Here is a 24,748-nt window from a genome sequence, read left to right on the forward strand (position 1 = left end):
TTGCTTGGTTCCTCTTTTCCTTTCCTTCCTATTTCTTTTGAGTTACCACTTTTGTTATATTTTTTAGCTATATTTACTATGACAGCTGGAATTTTCATCTGGTTGTCACAAAGATTGGACCTCTGTGGCCCAGTGGTTTCACATGTTTTCAATCTTAGGGGTATGTGTATATTTATTACTTCTGCTTTCATCTAGTTAAGTGGTAGAACAATTTACTCTCAGGCTGGATTCTCAGTTGTAATATGTTTTAAGAAAAATATTGCATGGGATTTCTGAAAAAAGCAGAAGGTTTCTTCTCAAGATGGCTTGGGGAACAAATTATGCTGAAGTGAATTTCAAAAATGAATTGAAGTCCTCAGGCACCAACTCAAATTCTCCTGCAGGTAAAAATCATTTTCCAGTGGTCAAAGTTAATTATGAGTTGAAAGATGAAGAGACTGTTAATAAGCAGGGCAGAGGTAATGTTAGGTGCTGTTATATCTGAGTGATCATGTCTGGGACACCCAGGAATCTCTGAGGATTGTGCTGCCTGTAGATAGGAATTAAGGTGTTGTAAAGTTGCAAATGGGAAAGAAAACATCCAAAATACTTTCTTTAATATTATCATTTACAGAAAATCAGAGGTCAAATTCTATTGTATATTTCAGGTATGAATATATAAAAATGTGTGTACCTATATTTCCAGAAATGAAAGAATATAATACTGAGTTTTTCCTCCTCATCATTGACAATATACATATTTTTTTGAGAAAAAGAAAAAAAAAGCTTATTGCTTTGCTAGCAAAGGAGAAACACAGGGGATTCCTGTTCCAGAGGCCATGTAATAAGAATTGTAATGCACTCTGCTGTCATATATAAATAAAAATAAATTAATGAATAAATTAAGACAATATACATAGTTTTAAGGAAAGTGTTTCTCCTTATTTAGTGCTTTTATCTGAATGGAATGTGCCCTCACTGACCCCCTCATCTTTGGTGGTGACCAATTTTAGTTTTTATGTATCCTAAGCAATAGCTTGAAGGTATGCCCCCTGTCCAGAAAATGTTTTTTAATCATGAAATAGTGACTAAAGAGGCTGACTTTATCTTAAAAATGTGAAACTTGGTTAGAAAGATTTATCTTGTATAGTTTACTTATAAATGGATGCAATCTGAAATATTATTTAAATATGTAATAAGTAATAAGCAACCCTAATAAAAATATTAATAAACAAATTATGGTGAAAAAATGTTCATCATACAGTATAAAAGTAAATAATGAATCAGAAATCAGCAAATATGTATGTCAATGAAATGGAAACATGCACATATATGTTGTAAACACTTCAAAAATTGCTGAAGAGACATGTGCCAAAAAATTAACAATAGTTATTCTCAATGATAGAAATTTTTTGTTTTTGGTTATTTTATAATGTTATTGTAATAAACATTTATTTTTTAAATTTCCATTTTCATGTTATTTCAAATATTCACAGTACTAGTGATTGTGGTTTTTAGAAGAAAATTTAAAGTACTAAGAGGAGAAAGTTTCCTTTTTTTTTTTCACTGTGACCAAAATACCTGATAAGAACAACTTACAGAAGAAAGCTTTATTTGGGATCAACATTTCAGAGGTCAGTCTTGGGTGATTCAGCTCCATTACTCTGGCTCTAAACTGAGGCAGAACATTATGGTGGAAGGGCATGGCAGAGTAGAGCTGTTCAGCTGATGGCAGCCAGAGGATCATTGAAGTTTCCACTGAGATTTCAAAGGAAGACTTGAGTGTTCAGACAAAGTGAAGCTGTGATGGAATCCCTTCAGGATTCCCTTGAGAGGGCATGCATGAAGCTGTGAAGGGGAAGCTGAAGCTGGAATGGAGATCTCAGGGATTAAGACATGCAGGTAATGTGGAATGTCTGCTGAGGAAAGCTGTTGGCTGTAGAGGGAGTCAGCCCAAGAAAGCCACCTCGTGAATTACAACCAGCAAGGAAATTTAGGTGGTGCTGCAGAAGCCCTTTGAAGATTACATCGCAAGATTCTTGATATGGAGTTACAGGAACTAATATCTGCCTGACTGAGTTTCACTTGTTTTGGTTCCATCCCTTCCTCTATATCCTTATTCCTCCTTTTTGGAATGGGAACATTTACTTTATGTCATTGTGTATTGGAAATATATAACTTTTGATTTTTACAGAGGCTCACAACACAGAGTTTGTCTTGAGTCACAGAGGAGACTTTGGATGTGTCTGGAACTTTGAAAATTATGGGGACTCTTGGAGATGGACTAAAGGTATTTTTCTTTCTATCTTTTTTTTTTTGTGAGATGGATGTGACGTTTTGAGGGCCATGAGTAAAATGTTATGGCTTGATTATGAGATGTGCTCTAAAATGTTTGGTGGCAATTCATGAATGTTAAGAGATAAAACAGTTCTGAGACCCATAACCTATATGGTGGATTAATGTATTTGATGGATTAAAAATTAGAATTGTTATATAGATTGCTGGTTGGTAATCAGGTGGGGTGTGGCTGAAGAAATTTGGTCACAGGGACATGCCTTTTGATTATATACTTTTTATTTCAATATTTTCATGGATGAATTATAATTCTACACAATAGTGGGATTCACTGTTACATATTCATACATGTACATGATATAACAATATAATTTGATCAACATCATTCCTCAAGGGATTATATTTTTTTCCCTGGCTCTTTGGTTGTTCTTTCTGGCTATCTTGAGCTGAATAGCATTCTTCCACGACACTCTTCTTCCATGATGTTCTGCCTCATGTCAGACCCAGAGTAATGGAGAAGACGGACCATGGACTGACACCTCTGAAACCACAAACCCAAAATAAAATTTTTCTACTGTAAGTTGTTCTGATAAGATATTTTGATCACAGTGACAAAACCCAACTCACATAGAGGAGGAACTGGAAATAAGGATAGAACTTATTACTGATGAGGATAGAATTTATTACTGATGAATTAATTTGATTTATTCTTCAGATCCCAGGGAAAACACCATTCCTCACCAGAGTAATTTTGGTTTTTCCAAGCTTCTTCTTGCCTTGTTGCTGATACTTTTCCTGCTGAAGGAAATCTTATTGTCTGTCTCTTTTATCAGTAAGTATGCCAACTAAGTCAGTCAGCAATGCCTGTTTTTCATGAATAGAAGCTATTCATTAGAAATTGACATTTCACAATGATCCAGACCTTTGAAAAATATTGGGGGGTTGGGTGGGTGGATAGAGTTCCTGAGCATTCACTTGGAATTTTGCTTTTGCAAAAACAATGGGATTCATCTTCATTGAGTGAATTTGAAAAGTAGATATATGTGTATGTCTTGGTTTACAGAATGAAATCTATAAGTCATCAGTTCTATATTAGATTCTTTGTATGGACCCATCTATAATTCCTTAATTGTATTTATAAAGCTAGCCTTATTTGATTTCACAGACATTTATATTTTGGGATGAGCAGGTGAACCTGCAGAAGATGTCAAGAAATGTTCCAGGAAGAGTTCTCCAGTGAATTTCCTTCTAATAATTTCTGTCTTGGTCAATACTGTGATAACTCAGGAAGAGTCAATTTAACAAATAAGTAGATTTATGCATATCTTGTATTTCAGAGTTTATCAAGTTTTCAAAATCATAAATATCAGCATATATTAAGATACATGTTTTATTCATTAATTTGGTAATTTGATAAGTAACAATGGCCATACATATTGTTTGCTAGGCGCCTTGTTAGAGAATCCAGAAATAGCCACAGCCACTGGTGTCAAGACATTAATAGAATAGTCAAAATAACCAGTGCTTTTAACAGTAAATGGGAAGTGTTGTTCAGGTAAGAAGTAAGCACAGGAGGCTGAGATAGGTTTGCTGAAGGAGGAGACATCTATGACTGTGTGTATCAAAAATAACATAGACATATTACAGTATCAAAGATTTTGGGGAAATATAAACATGGCATATAGTACTATGTTAAAAACTATGAAATAAAGTTGGTTGTGGCAGACATAAGCAGAACTCAGATCTTGAAGAATGTCATTACCATTATAAAAAAATTTTGATATTTTATAAAATATCCTTTGCTCCTTAATTAAGAAGTCTAAAACAGTGGATTGAAACAGCTATTTATTTAGCTCATGCATCTATGTCTTGCCAATTTTGACTGGTCTTATTGGGAGTTTCTATTGGTCCTGACTGAACTCAGTCATGCATATGCTGTTAGGAACCAATCACAGGCACTGTGGCTTTTGAGGAACAGCATGTCAGCTGGAATGAAAGGGGCAATAACCACATTTCTCTCATTACTCATCAGAATAGCCTGGGTTTGTTCACATGGCCACTGGCAGGTTTCCAAGAAAGAGGGGAAAAGAAAACCAAGCACAATGAAGTTTCAGTTTCGATTTAGCATGGTTACTTTTGCATGTTCTTTTGGCCAAATGGAATCTTAAAGTCAGCTTATATACTAGTGGTGCAGAAACAGACCTCACTTGTTGATTGGAGAACATGGAAAGTCACATTGGAAAGGGGTCTGAGTATAGGGCGGGTGGAAGATTGAGGCCCATCTTGCAGTGAGTCAGTCCTGGCCAGCCTTTGTGGAATTCTGGGGAAGGAATTGACATAGTGAAATTTAATTTATGGGGATATGCTTTTACTGAGGTGTGAAAATGGATTTATGAGGACAAGATTGAAGGTAAGGAGAGGTGTTATTTTGTGGAAAATAGATAGAAGTAGACAGCATTGTGTTAAGAGAGATAAACCAGAATCAGAAAGTCACTGGTTGTATGTCTTTTCTCTTATATGATAATTTGGAGGCAAAAAGAGAAAAAGGGGTGAGCTCTAATGAAAATTGAGTTGGAAGAGTAGTAGAGGAAGGGGACAGGGTGAGGGCAGAGATGAGATAAATTGGAGTACTAGGAATGAAATTGACCAAATAATATTATGAGCACATATGATTATGTAACAGTGCATCCTATTATTATGTATAATTATAATGCACCAAACAGATGCTAATTCATAATCCCATTTTAAACATTGAGAGCATCATTTAAGGATAGTGGTGCTAGTGAAGAAAGAGAAGAAAGGTAGCTTTGAATGGTAAAGAAGATATAATGAAGGAGGCCAAGGTTTGATGATATTGGGGATTAAAGGACCCAGAGAAGTTAAGTGTGAATATATATTCTGATCTTGTAACCTCAGTAGTGAATAAGTTATTCAAATAGGTAGACAATATAGGTTGCATAGCAGGGTTTTTTTGGTAAAGATGATTATTTACATTTTGGGAAAAATGTGTCAAACCACAAATGTACATGTCCAGTGGCAGGCATATTTGCTTGGATTTTAGAAAAGAGGTCTGGAGTTTTGGAAGTCATTCACATAATGACAGCAAGGGAATATATGCTATCAATCCAGAAGAGGACATTAAGCAAGAAGTAGGGATTAGGATAGAACTCTTGGAAATGCTACATTTTTAAAAAAGTTGAATGGAGGAAGAGAGTCGATGGAAGAGGATAAGAAGCGGCAGCAAGAAAGTGGAGGTGGGAACAGGTAGAGCACTGCACCAAGAGCTAGAGAGGAAAACCCAGGGTGAATGATGCAAGAAGGTCATTAGAAGACGACTAATAAGTGGTCCTAGAAAATTACTGATGATCCATTTCAAGGATTGTTTTAATAAATTGATGAAAGCCAAAGCCAGAATGAAGTGGGTCAAGGAACAAATAGAAGGTTAGAGGGAAAGAGGAAATTTAATTTCTTGCAGTAATTTCTCCCAGGGTCTTGCATCTTCTAAGCAAGTGCTGTAATACTGAGATACCACTGTAACTCAGAAAATTCAATTCCTAGGGGGAGGTGTGAATTAGTTCTCAAATGGGAGAGACCTGGTGCACTGAGGAGTTAGAATCAGTTGTGATGAAGAGAGTTAAAAGACAAAAGAGATGAATAACACTTTTCTCTTGATCAGTCTTGGGGTTTTTGAAAAACATTTTTTTTTTCTGTTCTTTAAGATAAACCAGAGTTGCTTAAAATTAGCAAGTTCTTCCTTCCCCCAAAGTCCCAGGTGGTGTACTTCCTTAAATAACTTCCACTTCCTTCATACAATAGTTAGCCTTTGTTGGCATCTTAGGTTAAGTACTGAAGAACACTGTGGACAAGATCATTTAAGTCCCATTATGATGGAACTCTCATGTCCTCTTTCAACTCTTCACCTTTTACCTCTTCCTGAGAGATACCTAATCATTTAAAAGTAGTAGAATCATGATTCCATTGATAGTGGGGTCAAGGGGAAACTTTTCTTGTCAGGCTCTGTCCTATCAGGTAATCAGACATTTGTGAATTTTGTTTCTGTGTAGAATGCAAGAAAGCAATGTATAGAGCAATAACCTAATGCTACTGGAAAATGTTTGATTTTATTCTATTTTACAGCTTTCTTTCAAAAAAATTCTCAGCTGCTCAAAGAAAAAAACTATGAAAATTCTACAAAAGAAATGATTCATACAAATTTGGAGTGTGTAAAAATCAATTCAACCATGAAAGGTAAAACTTAATGTGTGTAGAATTCAATTACTGTAGTAGGTAATGATCCCAAATCAGAATTTATGATTACCAGGGAGATCACAATAAGAAGTGGAATCTTATGATCATTCTAAGCTACAAGTGTATTATATAATTCATAGGGTCTAAAATTCTTGTTTGTGAATTCAAAGTTGTTCATGTGAAGCTTAATTGTGAAACAGGATATATTGCTGTTGCATTTATTCAGCTTGGGTTTTTTTTTCAGAAGTTTCTGTGAAGTACAGCTCCTTTTCTCACATGTCAGTTAAAAAATTGCTGACCATAATGATAATGGCAATATAATTGTGAGACTGAATTATCTATATTAATATATGTTATTTAAAGACCATATTTCCATTTACAAAAAAAGCATATGATATTGAAAGATCCAGTTTTAATTCCATCCTTCACACAGTGACCACTGTGTAATTAAAAGTATTTTATCCAAATAGTGAATCAATATTAACATATTATCACTAATTAAATTTACAATATTTTTGGTGCTGGGAATTAAACACAGGGTTTCACACATGCTAGACAAGTCTATCACTGAGCCACCTTCCTATCTCAGAGTTCTTATTTTTTTTTCCTAAGTTTTCAACTATTGTTCTTTTTGTGTACTAAAGTCTCATGCAGTCTGTGAAATTACATTTAATTGTCATGTCTCTTATTTGCTGTGATAGTTTTTCAGACCTTCCATGTTTTTGATGACACTGACAATTTTGGGGAATACTGTTCTATATATTGTAGGCTGTCTCTATTAAAAGTTGAAGTTTTCTAATGGTTAGATTGGGATTATTTGTTTTTGGGGAGGAAGATCATAGATGTAAAATGCTATTTTCATCACATTATTTCAAGAATATATGTTATCAAAATAATTTTTAATAATTGATACTGAACATAATGCTGCTTTTCCCTCTTCCATTTCCACACTGTACTGTTTGTAAAGAAGTTACTATGCCTAGCTCACACTTTAAGATTGAGGAGTTATTCTTGTCCATTAGGATGGAGTTCTTAGGTTTCTCTGGAGGAACAGATGCAATATGAATATGACAATTTAGTTTAAGGATTTGGCTTTTGCAATTATGGAGGCTTGAAAAGTTTAAAATTTGATATGGGTAAACAGCAGGGTAGAGACTCAGGGGAAGTAGCAGTTTGAGAACAATGACAATCTGCTGCAGGACCAGGAAGAGCAAATGTTGCAGAGGAAGTCTAAAGGCAAGTTTGCTGGAGAATTCTCTCTTGCCTGTGGGGGGCATCCTTTTGTTCCATTAAGATCTTCAACTGATGGGATGAGATCTACTCACATTTGGAAGGCAAACTTCTTTACTAAAATTTCACAAATTAAAATGTAATTCTCATTCAAAAATATCCTTGAAGCAATACCCAGAATGCTTGATAAAACTAGTATATAAAATTAGCCATCAAGAAGTATCTATATAATTTATTTGGAATTCTTCTGCATTTGAGGTTTGTTTTTTCTATTCCATTTATTAATTTACTCTATCTTTTACATCTGCATGCACTCATGTCTATTTACTTTATATTTCAGATTATAATCCAATGCCACTTCATTGATCTTGTTATTCTAACTTTGACTAGTGGGTGGTCTTTCTGTTGGCTCTTGTAGCCTTTGTCATTTGCTATCAATGTGTTTTTTGTTTGTTTTTGTATTTTACTTTCTTTAACTACAAAATGCTCTAGATTCATGTTGTCTGTTTCCTGTCCCTATCTAGAATTAACCATTTCTATGAGGAGCCCTGATTCCTTTTATTGAAGAATAATATCCTAGAAATTTTGTTATGTTGTATTTTTATTTTCATTCATTCAATGTATTTTTTAAAGTTATCTTTGACACATCTTTAACTCATGGGTTATTTATATGTATTATTAGTTTCAAGTGTTTGGAGATTTTCTGTTTTCTTTCTTTCATGGGTTTCTAGTTTGCTCTCATTGTTGTTGAATGACATTATATGATTTTAATGACTTTAAATTTCTTGAAGTATGTTCTGTATCTCAGTATGTGGTCTATCTTGTCATAGGCTCCATGGGCACTTGTAAAGAATGGGTAGTCTGTTGATGAGTAGACTCTTCTAAGAATGTTGATTGGATTCTGTAGGTTGATAAAGTTTTTGTTCTTCAACGGTTTTCTAGTTTTCTGCCTGGATTTCTTTAATTTTATTAATCTGTTTTCAACTTCTATTTCCACTTGTGTGAATTTTTACTTCATATATTTTGCAAACCTGTTGTTTGGTATATTCACATTTGAAATCATGATAAATGAAGTTCTGTTTAATGTTTTTATTATGTTTCTGGTGTTTGGTTGGAAAATTCTGGTTTTTTGTCCCTCCCAATTCACTTATTTCTCTTTTCCCTCCATTCTGATGTTAAGTCCTACACTGACATCTTAAAATGTAATAATATTTTTCAATGATAAAATTTCTGTAGTTTTTTTTTATATCTCTGTTTCTTTGTTGAGTCTGCTGTTTAAAAAATTTACTTGAAGAATGTTTGCTCCTTCTTATTAGAGCATCTTTACTATGGCTGCTTTAAAAATCTTTGTTACATAATTCTAACATTTTTGTTTTCATGATTTTTTACATCAGTCGATTATCAGTTTTTATTACATTTGAGAACTTCCTAGTTTTTGGTGTAAAGAGCTATCTTTTGCTGAACCTTGGACATTTTTGTATTGAGTTTTCAGAGGTGGGGTCTTATTTAATTATTATGTTTTTGTGGCTTTTCCTGATACCACTTCAGCAGGAGAAATGTTCCCTGACACATTAATACCTGATGAAGGCAGACTTGGCTCTTTGTTACATCTGGATGAAGACAGGATAATGGTGCTCATGTGGTCTCCTTTGGTCCTTAATTTTAATAATAAACACACTTTTAAAATAGATTTTCTTATGTTGCACTTATATTTCCTTCTTCCCAATAAAGGAAAAGTCTGGAGCTGTTGCCCAAAGAATTGGAAGTCATTTACTTCCAGTTGCTACTTTATTTCTTCTAAACAAAGATCTTGGAAGGAGAGTCAGGAGAATTGCTCTACAATGGAGGCTCATCTGGTGGTGATCAACAGCAAGGAAGAGCAGGTACTTTCTGAGAGACAATGGAGTCATGAGCCTGTCTGACTTTTGTACATATCCTTGCTAAGAAGGAATATTGGTGCTGTGACAGATGACTTTCCATAAGACAGATAGGAGAGGCTTCCTCAGCCTTCACATTCCACACCTTGTACCTTCTTCAATGTAACTAAGCTAACTTGAGAGAAATTGTGGAATTAAAAGTGATAGCTGGGGCTTTAGTGAAAGGATTAAAATAGCAGCTTGTTCTTTCAATATGAATATGTTTTATAAATTATTAACTGTTTAACAGAGAGAGGTATTAAGTTGAATAGGGAAATAAAGTGAAATTAAGAGTCACAGCAATTAGGAATGAAATTTAAGAATCTGTGAAAAATAATTAAATGTGTAAGAATTTAATTTGCACAAATTTGAAGAATGCTTCCTTAGTAACAAAAGTGGGGAAATGAGTCTGAGATAGGAATTCATTATGATTATGGATAGGAATTGCTTCCATAGTTAATGAAAATATGATACTTCCCTGTTTAGCTGAGAAAACCTGCACTTCTGGGAACACCATGTGGCTATTCTTTGCTTCCCCCCTCATTTCTATATAATGATCTCTGTGGAAACATCACACTATAACCTTTAATATGTATAATAGTTATGTGTTAATCAAAATATTTTTGCTACATTTTAAAAAATTGGTCCATTACATTTGTACAGATTGATGGGATTTTTTGTTTACTAATTATTTATTTATTCTAATTAGTTATACATGATGGCAGAATGCAATTCATTTTATATTACACATATAGAACACAAATTTTCAGGTGACTGGTTGTACAAAAAGTGTTTCTACACCATTCGTGTCTTCATACATGTACTTAGGGTAATAATGTCTAACTCATTACACCATCATTTGTACCCCCTTTCATGCTCCCTTTTCCTTCTTCCCCTTTTCCCTCTCTAAAGTTACTCCATTCCTCCCCCCCCACCATTGCCATTATAAGTCAGCATTCTCATATTAAAGAAAACAATCAGCCTTTGGTTTTTACGGATTGGTTTACTTCACTGAGCATGATATTCTCCACCTCCATTCATTTACCTGCAAATGCCATGATTTTATTTTCTTTTAATGCTGAATAATGTTCCATTGTGTATGCATATACATTATATACTGAAGGGCATCTGGGTTGGTTTCACAATTCAGCTATTGTGAATTGTGCTGCTATAAACATTGATGTGGCTGTGTCCCTGTATGCTGCAGTCTGGCTGGGCACAATTCAGGAGCCACTTGTCAAAAGAAACTAAGTTTATTTTTAGAACCACACACGCCAAACAAAACAGCTCCTCAGGAAAAACCCTCAGAGCCCAACTGCCACCACCGGCTTCCAACAAGCCTCTCACACCAAAACCAAGCCTCTCCCACTCCCACAATCCTCCTGCTCTTGAGGCTGATTGGCTGGGTCATGTGGGCGGAGCCAAAGAAGTCTCCCAATGAGCAGTTCCGTGGTCTGAAAGGGCAGGGAAACAGCCCAGTGAGCATCAAGGCAGATGAGCCAATCAGCTAGATGTTGCTGGGGCCACTGTGAGCCAATCATCAGCCGGCAGCTGGAAGTTTGCTGGCAGCTGGAAGTTTCCTGGGGCCCCTTCGGCTCTGGCTCTCAACATCTCCCCCTCTCTGTTTAAACAACAAGCATGTGGCTTAGGGACCGTGCCTGCCTTAGGTTGTCCAATAGTACATATGGTCCTTACCCGTTATCAGATGAGCTGACCTCAAGGCATCAGCCTCCTGTCTTAGGTTGGTACCATTGTAATTGTATATTACCCGTCACTGACTACCTGTCCAGTATACAGCCACACCTGTGGAGAGGTACTTGTACCAGCGGGGGGGTGAGGTTCTTTGCCTCACCTCTGTTGGCCACCAAATTTTAGCTGAACGATCATGACAAACAGAAGGGAGGAAGATACATGAAGCCAAATGACGGCTCCTTTTGGAAAATTTGTACTACCGATGACATCATCAGCAAAAATACCCCAACACTACCACAAGTCGCTGCACCAACAGATAGTTCACAATGCATACAGGTGATACATAGGCCAGGCAAGTTCTTTAAGCAGTTCAGTGATGGCTATTGCAGAAGCTGTAGATTGGTTTTATCTTTGTCTTCACTGGCACTGGGATGAAGATAGGAATTCTGGCAATAATGGCTAAAGAAAAAATTATGTAACATTCCAGAAGGCACTAAAAGAAAACAATTTTCTTAACAATTTACATTGTCTTCACTGGCACTGGGATGAAGATAGGAATTCTGGCAATAATGGCTAAAGAAAAAATTATGTAACATTCTAGAAGGCACTAAAAGAAAACAATTTTCTTAACAATTTACATTACCTTGAAGAGAATTATTAAATATAATGAAAAGGAAAGGTGAAAGTAAACAAACAGATCTGTTAACCTTCTTTTTTGTTCACACATTAAAACAATCCTCAACATTGTTTACCCAATTTAAATTAAACCATTTAAATCATGTGAATAAAAAAAAATATTTGGATCCATTTTTTCATGAGCGCTCATCATATATAAATATGGACATACGTACATTCAAACATATAACACAAAACACAAGTGTGCACACATAATATAATACATACAACACATAACACAATAGTAAAGGCCTTATAACTTTTACAGGTGAAATCTCCATTGCAATGTTTAAAAACTCTATAGTCAAAAAATAGAACTGATCAGCAAAACATTTACCTAGGTCTGTATGAGCTCACAAAACAAAATAGAACTTCATGATGTGGAAAAGGGCAATAATAAAATAGATATTGAAAAAAGCATTCTGGTTCTGTCGCAGATGTAAGGATAGCCAAATTGGAGTTCTGGATATCGGCTGTTATGGATTTGAGCCAAATCATCTTCTTTTTGGTCTTTAGAAATCGCTTTAGTTAATCTTTCTGGAATCCAAATCGGCTGCTGTTCTCCCAGTGGAAACACACAACAGGCCCCCAACTCCAGACAATCACTGGGTCAGGACTTTAGTTAATCTCTCCGGAATCCAAATCGGCAGCTGTTCTTCCTGTGGAAACACACAAAGAGACCCTCAACTCCAGACAATTACTGGGTCAGGACCTTTCCATTGTCCTGTTAGAATATCTTTCCAAAGTACCTTGGGCTTGTGTACATTTTTTGGACACATATGCCTTTCTGCAGCACTAAGTTCTGATGAATCCAAATTTAAAAAGTTTAGAGTAAAAAGGGTTATTTTAAGTTTATCTTTGGGGAATATATACCCCTTCCCAATTCTGTCTTTTTGCTTTAATAAGTACATTTTAATAGTTTGATGAGCTCTTTCAACTATGCCTTGTCCCTGTGGATTGTATGGGATTCCTGTTATATGAGTAATGCCAAATGATGAGCAAAATTGTTTAAAAGATGTAGAAGTATAACCAGGGGCATTATCTGTTTTTAACTCTTTTGGCATGCCCACAGTGGCAAAATTTTGTAAGCAATGAGCTATAACATCTTTAGTTTTTTCTCTGGCATGAAGGGAGCCCATCAAAAATCCAGAAGAAGTATCAACTGTAACATGCAAATATTTTAATTTTCCAAATTCTGGCAAGTGTGTGACGTCCATCTGCCAAATATGGTTAGGTATCAATCCTCTAGGATTGAATCCAAGATTAACTTGTGGTAAAAAGGTCACACAATTTTGACATTGTTTTATTATTTGTCTAGCTTGTTCCTTAGAAATTTTAAAATCCTTTTGTAAAGTATTAGCATTGACATGGAACCTTTTATGAAAATTTATAGCTTCTTCTAGTGTAGATAAAATACGTATGTCATGTGTAGTTTTATCTGCTAAATCATTGCCCAAACTAAGGACTCCAGGCAATCCTGTATGTGCCCTGATATGTCCTAAAAGAATGGATCTTTTCTGTCCCAGATTAGACTTTGTATAGTGGAAAGCAAAGAGAAAACATTAGAGGAAGGGGAAATCCTACCAGCATCTTCAAGGGATACTATAGCATTAACTATATACTGACTATCAGAAAATAAATTAAATACAGAATCTTTAAACATCACAAAAGCTTGTAATACTGCATTAAGCTCTACATTTTGAGCTGATTTTTGGGGTACTAAAAATGTAAAATTTTGATCAGGTGTAACTATTGCTGCTGTACCATTATTTGACCCATCAGTGAATATATTTGGAGCATTCATGATAGGTATTTTTCTTGTCATTTTTGGAAAAATTACAGGATGCCTAGACCAAAAAGACAATAAAGGATTAGATGGTAAGTGGTTATCAAATGAAACATTAGATTTTCACATGATTATTGCCCAAGAATTTAACTCATTAGCTAATTCATCAATTTGATTCAGAGTATATGGAGTAATAATTTTATTGGGAGAAATTCCAAACACTCCCTTTGCTGCTTTTATTCCTTTGAGTATTAATTGTCCTACAGCCTCAGGATATCTAGTAAGAATAGTGTTAGGAGAATTTTAAGATAAATGTATCCACAGTAATGGACCTTCTTGCCAAAATACTCCTGTAGGTATATTTTTTGTTGGTAGTACAATAAATAATAAAGGCAAACATATCAATTCTATCCAAATGCATATTTTCCATATATGTTTCAATGATTTTTAATGCTTTTCTTGCTTCAGGTGTTAACATGCGGGGTGAATTTGGATCTGATGGACCTTTTAGGATATCAAATAAAGGTCCCATCTCTCCTGTTGGTATACATAGATAAGGCCTTATCCAATTTATGTCTCCTAATAACTTTTGAAAGTCATTAAGTGATTTGAGTTGATCTACTGGTATTTGAATTTTTGGTGGACGGACCATGGTTGAGGATAATAGAACTCCTAAATAATTAATTGGAAAATTTAATTGTACTTTATCTATTGCTATCTCTAGATTATAATTTTTTAATAAGTTTGTCAGTGTGGCATAACATTCTAGCAATGTGTTTATATCTTTGTGTGCTAATAATACATCATCCATATAGTGAAATATTTGTAGTTCAGGATTTTGATTTCTAAGTGGCTGGATTACTTTGTTAACATAAGTTTGACACATATTTGGGCTGTTAGCCATCCCCTGAGGGAGTACTTTCCATTCATATCTCTGATCAGGACCTTCATGATTCAGTGCAGGGATAGTAAATGCAAAACGTGGACTATCCTCAGGATGAATTGGAATTGAAAAAAAGCAATCTTTAATATCTATAACTAAAACATACCAAGTTTTTGGCAAAGCAGACAATTGAGGAATCCCCGATTGAGCAGGTCCCATAATAACCATCTCATTATTAATGGCTCTTAAATCTTGCAATAATCTCCATTTACCAGATTTATTTTTGATGACAAAAATGGGAGTATTATGGGGAGATACAGAAGGTTGTATATGTCCTTCCACTAATTGTTGTTTGACCAGATCATGGGCTGATTGTATCTTTTCTTTAGTCAGGGACCACTGAGGAACCCATACTGGCCTTTCTGATTTCCAAGTAATTTTTATTGTCTCAGTGGCCCTTTCTGAAAATCCAACCCATGTCTGTCTGTTCCTTGATCTATTTGTATTGGTGCTGCTATACCTTGTTCTTGTTTTTCTAATCTTTTTCGTTTCCTAAAACCTTGTCTAGTCATAATAGTGGGTGCATTTTTATTGATGTTATTTGTTAATGTCAAACTTAATTGATCTAGGACATTTTGTCCCCATAAATTTACGGGAAGATGATCCAATACATAGGGCTGTATAGTTCCTTCACATCCTTCAGGATCCTTCCAATCTAATACCATTGTACTTCTATGGGGATTAGTCGCCACTCCTAGGCCTCAAAGTGTTTGAGTGGCTTGTTGTAATGGCCAATGTTTTGGCCATTCTTGATGAGAGATGATGCTAAGGTCTGCACCTGTATCCAGTAGCCCATTAAATTCATGTCCTTGAATATTTAGTTTTCACATGGGGAGAGAATCTAAATTCAAAGAAGGCATAGCCCAACCTACACCTGTGGAGCCTAATCCCTTGGAACCTCTTTCTACAGCATGACTGGAAAATTTATCATACAGGCTTGGTATTATTAGTAACTGTGTTATTCTATCTCTTGGTGAAATTACTAATATACCCTTTGGAGAACTGGCTATAATTTTTATTTCAACTTCATAATTGGGATCAATTACCCCAGGACTTATCATAAGTCCTTTTAGAGTAGAAGAGCTGCGTCCCAATAATAAGCCTACTGTTCCTTTGTGAAGAGGTCCTTTTACCCCTGTGGGAATGATTTGAATTCCCATCTCTGGAGTTAGTACTGATCTGGCGGAGGCGCAGATGTCCAACCCTGCGCTCTCTCTGGTTTGTCTGATGAGGGATCTGATGGACAATGTGTCCTGGGCACTACCCTGATGTGGTTGTTGGGTTCCTCCAGTGCTCCGTATATTTGTGGTTTTGGGCTCCGGAGCATTGGGCCCCCGCTGTCCATTTTTTGGCAATGGAGCCCGATGCCTTTCTTCATGATTTCGTGGATAAACACCTGGTCCTTGTTTGTTTTTTGATAATGGAGTACCCTCTATGGTGGTTTGAGAACGGCATTCATTAGCCCAATGTCTCCCTCTATGGCATCGTGGGCAAATACCCGGTATTCTACTCCTTTGATACCTAGTTTTGTGAAACCCTCCTCCTATGGGGCAATTCCTTTTAAAATGTCCTGTTTGTTCACAATTGTAGCATATTCTTGGCCTGGAATCTAAAGCCTGTTTTACTGCAGCTGCCACCATTTGCCCTTGTTCATTAATGTCTCTGGCATCTAAAGCCTGTTTTACTGCAGCTGTCATGACTTGCTCTTGTTCATTAATGTCTCTACATAATTTAATATACGTGTTTAAATCTTCATGCTTCCATGGTCTGATGATTTCTCTGCACCAATCATTTGCTTGGTCATAAGCCAGTTGTTTTATTAATGGCATTGCTTGTTCTGTATTCCCAAAAACTCTGGTAGCTGTTTGAATAAGCCTATCTACAAATTCAACGTAAGATTCATTAGCTCCTTGTATTATCTTAGATAATTGACATTGTAAACCCCCATGTCCTTGTAAAGTCTTCCATGCCCTAATCGCCTCTACAGCAATTTGTGACTATACGCCAGGATCATATGCAATTTATTGCTGCTGATCCTCATAAGGTCCCTTTCCTAACCACATTTCTAGATTTCTCTGAGGATAACCAGCTGCTGCATTTTGCCTAGCCGTTTCCTTGCAAAATTCCTCATTGGCAACCTTCCATAACAGGTATTGTCCTCCATTTAGCACAGCTTTACACATATTAGCCCAATCTTCTGGCATCATGTTCAAGTTGTTAATGGATTCAACCAAGCTTACAGTGAAGGGTGCTTGAGGACCATAGGTGGTTACAGCCTCTTTTAGCTGCTTCACTGTTTTGAAATTTAAAGCATGGTAAATTCGCTGCCCTCCTACCTCAAATACAGGGCATGTTAATACTTGAGATCCTGTCTCAGAATCCCAACTATCAACTGTGGGGGTTGAGGGCCTCCCAGCATATGGAGGTGGCCTTGTTAGTTGGACATTTACATCCTCTGGTGATAGAAAGGTGTTAGTAGCAGTCTCCTGTAGAGGTGGTGCTGTTGGTTGGACACTTACACCCTCTAGTGATAGAAAGGTGTTAGTAGCAGTCTCCTGTTGTAACTTTTCCCCTGATGGCTTTTTCTGCTCTAAATTTTCTTCCTCTGTCTGACTAGTTCAAGAGACCTTCTCTTTTACTTGAATCTTTTCCTCTGTCTGACTAGTTCGAGAGACCTTCTCTTTTACTTGAATCTTTTCCTCTGACTAGCTCGAGAGATCTTATCTTTTACTTGAATCTTTTCCTCTGTCTGAATAACTTGAGAGACCTTCTCTTTTACTTGAATCAATATGTCTTCTCCATCCTCTACCATTGTCTGAACTGAAGGCTTTGGACTAAGCAAACAAGATACTAACGTCCACAATGGCAATGTGCCAAATGGCGCTGTTGGTTGTTGGTTGTTGGGCTTTTCTTTTTATTCTTTTTGAATATTCACCATGATGGTTCCATGCTAGGAACCACAGCAAAGTAAATTGATGCATGGCACTTTTGGTTGTAAGGTGACACCAGCTAGCCATTGAGATGATATGATTATGTTAAGGTTTACATTCATATGGAAATTGGACTCCTGCTGTTCACCTTGGCCTGCTACAGGGCTCATGTTACAGGACTCCTGGAGAGTTCCCATTGGTTGGGGAAGGATAATAGGAGGGAATTCCGGGGGAGGTCCTGGGCCCCGGTTCCGGTAGACGCGACCACGTGGGTGGACCCGGTTGCTTGCCGAACGCCTATGGGGTATTGACGGCATTTTCAAAAATAAAGTTTGTTCCTGCTTGAGCGGCTTGTGATTCTGTGCCCAGCCAGACGACGGCAGTTCCATTGTGATATATTTAACAACTCCTCCTTAAAAAGCCATGGGCTACATTTTTGTATTGTATCAATGTATGCCTTGACTGCTCTTGATTTTACTGGCATGCCTCCTTCCTCTAACAATTTAGTTAACACTCTTTCAGTTTGTTTTTTACTAATTTCTGATTAAATATTTCTACTATAATACAACCCAACAAGATAACACCAAACAAAACCGAGATAGAATGAAATAAAAATGGAACAACAAAAAATCATTATAGCCTTTCTCCCTATCTGTTCCTCAGACGGAAATAGTTTTTCCTCAGATGTGAGCGATTTTTCTTCCGTCTCACTCATCTTCAGGAACAGGCAACTTAAAACAAAAGTGAAGCAAAACAAAAGAGGAATCTTAAAATGGCTACCCATCCTCTCGCCCTGCCCTCAGGGGCGAGCAGTTTACTTACCCTCAGTCGGTCCCCATGTGAGCCACCAGCAGTCTGCCTGGCACAATTCAGGAACCACTTGTCAAAAGAAACTAAGTTTATTTTTAGAACCACACACGCCAAACAAAACAGCTCCTCAGGAAAAACCCTCAGAGCCCAACTGCCACCACCAGCTTCCCACAAGCCTCTCACACCAAAACCAAGCCTCTCCCACTCCCACAATCCTCCTGCTCTTGAGGCCAATTGGCTGGGTCATGTGGGTGGAGCCAAAGAAGTCCCCCAATGAGCAGCTCTGTGGTTCGTGGTCTGAAAGGGCAGGGAAACAGCCCAGTGAGCATCAAGGCAGATGAGCCAATCAGCTAGATGTTGCTTGGGCTGCTTTGAGCCAATCATCAGCTGGCAGTCTGAAAGGGCGGGGAAACAGCTCAATGAGCATCTCCAATGAGCATCACCACAGTGGAGCAAATCAGCTAGATGTTGCTGTGGCCGCTGTGAGCCAATCATCAGCCGGCAGCCGGAAGTTTGCTGGCAGCTGGAAGTTTGCTGGGGCCCCTTCGGCTGTGGCTCTCAACACCTGTAGTATAGTGTTTTTAAGTCCTTTGGGTATAAACCAAGGAGTGAGATAGCTGGGTTAAATGGTAGTTCCATTCTCAATTTCTCAAGGAAACTCCATACTGCTTTACAGATTGACTGCACCAATTTGCAGTCCCACCAGCAATGTATAAGTCTTCCTTTTTCCCCCACATCCTCACCAACAATGTTGTTGTTTGTATTCTTGATAGCTGCCATTCTGACTGGAGTGAGATAAAATCTTAGAGTAGTTTTGATTTGCCTTTCTCTAATTGCTAGAGATGTTGAGCATTTTTTTCAAATGTTTGTTGATTGATTATGTATCCTCTTCTGAGAAGTGACTGTTCATTTCCTTGGTCCCTTTATTGATTGGGTTATTTGGTTTTTTTGGTGTTTAGCTTTTTGAGTTCTTTATGTACCCTAGATATTTGTGCTCTACCTGAAGTGCTTATGGTAAAAATTTACTCCCATTCTGTTTTCTCTCTATTGACCTCACTAAATGTTTCTTTGCTAAGAAGAAGCTTTCTAGTTTTAATCCATCCTATTTATTTATTCTTGGTTTTAATTCTTGGGCTACAGAAGTCTTATTAAGGAAGTTGGGGCCTAATCTGCCATTATGGAGGTTTGGGCCTACTTTTTCTTCCATGCACAAGGTCTGTGGTTTAATTCCTAGGTCCTTGATGTATATTGAGTTGAGGTTTGTGTGTGGTGAGAGAAAGGAGAACTAACACCAATACTTCTCAAACTATTTTATGAAATAGAAAAAGAAAGAACACTTCCAAACACATCATATGAGGCCAATATCACCCTGATTCCATGAGCAGACAAAGACACATCAAAGAAAGAATACTTCAGACCAATATCTCTAATGAGTATATATGCAAAAATCCTCAATAAAATTCTGGAAAATCAGATACAAAAACATATCAAAAAATTAGTGCACCATGATCAAGTAGGGGTCATCCCAGGGATGTAAGGTTGGTTCAACATTCAGAAATCAATAAATGTAATTCATCACATCAATAGACTCAAAGATAAAATCATATGATCTTCTCAATAGATGCAGAGAGAGAATATGATAAAATACAGCATCCTTTCATGTTCAAAACACTAGAAAAACTAGGGCTAAAAGGACCATTCCTCAACATTGCAAAGGCTATTTATGTTAACCCACAGGACAACATCATTCTAAATGAAAAAAAAAATTGAAAGCATTCCCTCTAAAATCTGGAACAAGGCAGGGATGATTTTTTTCACCACTTCTATTTAACATAGTTCTTGAAACTCTAGCCAGAGAACTCAGATAGATGAAAAAAACTAAAGGGTTACAGATAGAAAAAGAACTCAGATTATCACTATTTGCAAACAATATGATTCTATACCTAGAAGACCCAAAGCATTCCACCAGAAATCTTCTAGAACTAATAAATTAATTCAGAAAAGTAGCTGGGTATAAAATCAACACCCATAAATCAAAGTTATTTCTGTATATCAGTGACAAATACTCAGAAGGAGAAACTAGGAAAACCACTCCATTTACAATAGCCTCAAAAAAGAAAAAAAAATTTGAGAATAAACTTAAAGAAAGTGTTGAAAGACCTCTACAATAAAAACTACATCATGCTAAAGAAAGAAATAAAAGAAGACCTTAGAAGATGGAAAGCTCCACCTTGCTCTTGGATTGGCAGAATTAATATTGTCAAAATGACCATACTACCAAAAGTACTATATAGACTCAATGCAATCCCAATACAAATCCCAATGACATTCCTCATAGAAATAGAAAAAGCAATCATGAAATTCATATGGAAAAATAAGAGACCCAGAATATCCAAAGCAATCCTTAGCAAGAAGAGTGAAACTGGTGGCATTACTATTCCAACCTAAAACTACTGCAGAGCAATATTAGCAAAAACAGCATGTTATTGGTACCAAAATAGACCAGTAGAACAATGTTACAGAATAGAGGACACAGAGTCTAACCCACATAACTACAGTTAGTTTATATTAGACAAAAGTACCAAAAACGTTCTTTGGAGAAATGATGGGATATGTTGTTACATATTTGTATATACACACAATGTAACAATATAATTTGGTCAATATCATTCCCTAGCACTTCTCTCCCTCCCCACTTCCCATCCCTTCTATCTTTCCTCTACTTATCTTCCTTTGATTTTTATGAGATCCACCCCCACTTTTTTTTTGCTTTGTTCTCTCTAGCTTGTACATAAGAAAGAAAACATGTGGGCCCTGACCTTCTGGGTTTGACATATTTTGCTTAACATAATGGTCTTAGTTTAATCCATTTGCCTGAAAATGACATAATTTCACTTCTATTTATGGCTGAACTCCATTGTTTATATATACCACACTTTTCTTTATCCTTTCATCTATTGATGGACACCTACATTGGATTCAGAGTTTGGCTATTGTGAATTGTGCTGCTATAAACATGAGTATGCATGTATCCCTGTAGTATGATGACTTTCATTCTTTAGGATAAATATGCAGAAGGATAAATATAACTGATTCATATGGTGCTTAAAAAGCCTAATCTTTTGAGGAGCCTTCAAAATGATTTCCATAATGGTTGTACGAATTTACAATCCCACCAACACTGTAACACCGTTCTTTTTTCTCCACATCCTCTTCAGTGTTTATTATTTGTATTCATGGTAACTGCCATTCTGACTGGTGTGAGATGAAAATCTCAGCGTAGTTTTAATTTGTAGTTCCCTAACCGATAATGATATGGAACTTTTTTCCCCATATATTTGTTGGCCTCTTGTATTTCTTCTTTTGATAAGAGTCTCTTTAATTCATTTGCCCATCTATTAATTATTTGATTTTTTTGGTGAAGTTTTTCAAGCTTTTTGTATATTCTAGATATTAATCCTATGTCAGAAGAGAAACCAGCAAATATTTTCTCCCATTCTTTAGGTTCTTTCTTGGCATTCCTAACTGTTTTCTTTGCTATGCAGAAGCTTTTTAATTTGATACCATCCTACTGTGAAACTTGTTGCCTGTGCCTATATGGTGTAGTACTGAGCCTATGCTTTCTTTAAGGAGTTGCAAGGTTTTGTTCTACTTTCTAGGTCTTTGATATATTTTGAGTTGATTTTTGTGCAGGGTAAGAGATAAGAGTCTAGTTTTATTTTTCTACATATGGATAACCGGTTGTCCCAGCACCATTTGTTACAAAGGCTGTTGTTTTTTCAATGTATGTTTTTGGCACTTTGTCAAGGATCAGATGATTGTACATGTGTGGTTTTGTCTCTTTGTCTTATATTCTGTACCATTGGTCTATGTTTTATGTCAGTACTATGCAGTTTTTGTTAATATAGCTGTGTAGTATAGTTTGAAGTCAGGTATAGTGATTCCTTCAGCATTGCTTTTTTTGGATTAGAATTGTTTTAGCTACTCTGGGTCTTTCATTTTTCTGAATGAATTCTAGGACTTTTTCTTCTTTTTTTCTAGTTCTGCGAAATATGTCACTAGTATTTTGATGAGGATTGCATTGAATTTGTATTTTGCTTTTGGTACCATGGCCATTTTGACAATATTTTTTCAGCTTTTCCAGAAACATCTTATCCATTTCCATCTTCTGAGTTCTTCTTCAATTTCTGCAGTGTTCTATAGTTTTCATTATAGTCGTATTTTACCTCCTTGGTGAGATTTATTCCTTGTTTTTTTTTTTTTGAGGCTTTTGAGATTAAAATAATTGTCTTCATTTCTTTTTCAGAAAATTCATTGTTTTTTGTATAGGAAATCTATTTTTTTATAAGAAGTTTTTAAAAATATAAAGAAGATGGAAATATTAACTACCCAGATTTGATTATTACAAACAGTATGTATGAATCAAATTATGACACTCTACCCCATAAATTTATACAATTAAAATAATAGTTAAAATTTACCAATCTAAAAATAATTTATTTGTGAACATATTTGTTCATAAAGTTACTTGTGATATATTTATAGTGTATATAGCTTAATTTAACAATACATGAAATAAACAACAACAACCCCCCCAAAACACCCCAGTTGCGGTTGGGTTGAGTACTCTACAGATATGATTTCTTTTTTTTTTCTTTTCTTTAAGGATTTTCTCACCTGGAATTTGAATAAATCGCATGCTTATTTTGTGGGGTTGTCAGATCCAGAGGGTCAGAGAAATTGGCAATGGATTGATCAGACACCATACAACCAAAATACCATGTGAGTACAGAATTAGATAAAGGAATCCTGGGTCCTATATCATGCCTAAAATCTAGGATGCCCAGCTCTAAGATATGAAATTCAAATATCTCATTTTTGTTCTGTTGGGCACTTGGTTAAATTATTTTATTATCTCATTTAATCACCAAGAAAATCTTATATAATACACATCATTTTTTATAGAAATGAGAAAGTGGAGTGTGGAGAGTACAGATAATTTAACTAAGGTTATCCAATAATGGTTTCCAAATTCAGGTATATTGTAATTTGCTTTTAACCTATCTATATATCCTTAATATAAATACATGCTTATTAAGATTATTACAGATTATTTTTAAATTATGATTTAATATTTCTCATAAAGCAGAAATCCTAACTTCTGATACCATTTCAATATCCAAGATGTATATTATCTTTTTTATAAATATTTATTTTTTTTAGTTATAATTGTATACAATTTCTTTATTTCCTTTCTTTCTTTTTTTCTTTTTTATTGATTGTTCAAAACATTACAGAGCTCATGATATATCATCTTTCATACATTTGACTCAATTGGGTACATTTGACTCAATTGGGTTTTGAACTCCCATTTTTACCCCAAATACAGATTGCAGAATCTTATCTGTTACGTATTTTCTTTATTTGTTTTATATGGTGCTGAGGATCAAACTCACCTGCACGTGTGAGGTGAATGCTCTACCACTGAGCCACAACCCAGACCCACATTTATATTATCTTTAAAAATATTTTAGTATACTTCCACCTCTGATCCTCATATTTTCTTTGTGAAATATATAGTGCTGTTACTCTGGTTCAATTTTTAGATGGGCAAACTGAGAATCAAAGAAATGAAATTATTTGTCCAAAAATAAAAAAAAAAAAACAAGAATAAGTAGGCTTTCTAGAGATTTTGCTTGCCTTTTGACTCCAAAATCATTCCTGTAAAAAGGGGGAAAAAGAACTATATTGATAATGAGACCAGATTGATATCTCTTCATTATATAACAAAGCCACGTGATTGACAGACCCTGGCAATAGGACTATGGATGCACAAATAGAAAACAACCTCAGGGATGTCTTTAGGTGAAATGTTTGCTGCAATAAGGTATGAGAAAATGTTAAGTGATATGGGCACAGTTTTCAAGGGAAATATTGAAGGTTTTGATGGAGGAAAAACTGCATGAGAAGTGGGGAAGCGTTGGTCTGGGCATATTTGACCCTGACTTCCACAAAGTTACACCCCAGTCTATGGACCCATAACTATCTCTAACCCTTTTACAAGCAGTGCTGGAAGAATAACCTCATGCTTTTTCTCTGTTTCAGGTTCTGGCATCTAGGTGAGCCCAACAGGGTCCAAGAGCGTTGTGTTGTGTTAAATTATCGTAAACAATGGGGCTGGAATGATATTTTTTGTGCTCATGTTCAAAGCTCAATTTGTGAAATGATGAAAATCTACTTATGA

At 35.9% G+C, this 24,748-nt stretch overlaps 1 protein-coding gene across 1 annotated transcript; it reads left to right on the forward strand.

Moving 5' to 3' along the window:
- Positions 1–301: 301 nt before the first annotated feature.
- On the forward strand, positions 302–24,748 carry LOC113201639 (C-type lectin domain family 4 member A-like). Its single transcript, XM_026415462.2, has 6 exons — positions 302–383; positions 2,990–3,106; positions 6,412–6,522; positions 9,484–9,635; positions 23,171–23,286; positions 24,610–24,748. The coding sequence occupies exons 1-6, from the start codon at positions 302–304 to the stop codon at positions 24,746–24,748; spliced, it is 717 nt and encodes a 238-aa protein (XP_026271247.2).

Source organism: Urocitellus parryii, chromosome 5 (genome assembly GCF_045843805.1).
Source record: "Urocitellus parryii isolate mUroPar1 chromosome 5, mUroPar1.hap1, whole genome shotgun sequence".
Classification (NCBI taxonomy): domain Eukaryota; kingdom Metazoa; phylum Chordata; class Mammalia; order Rodentia; family Sciuridae; genus Urocitellus; species Urocitellus parryii.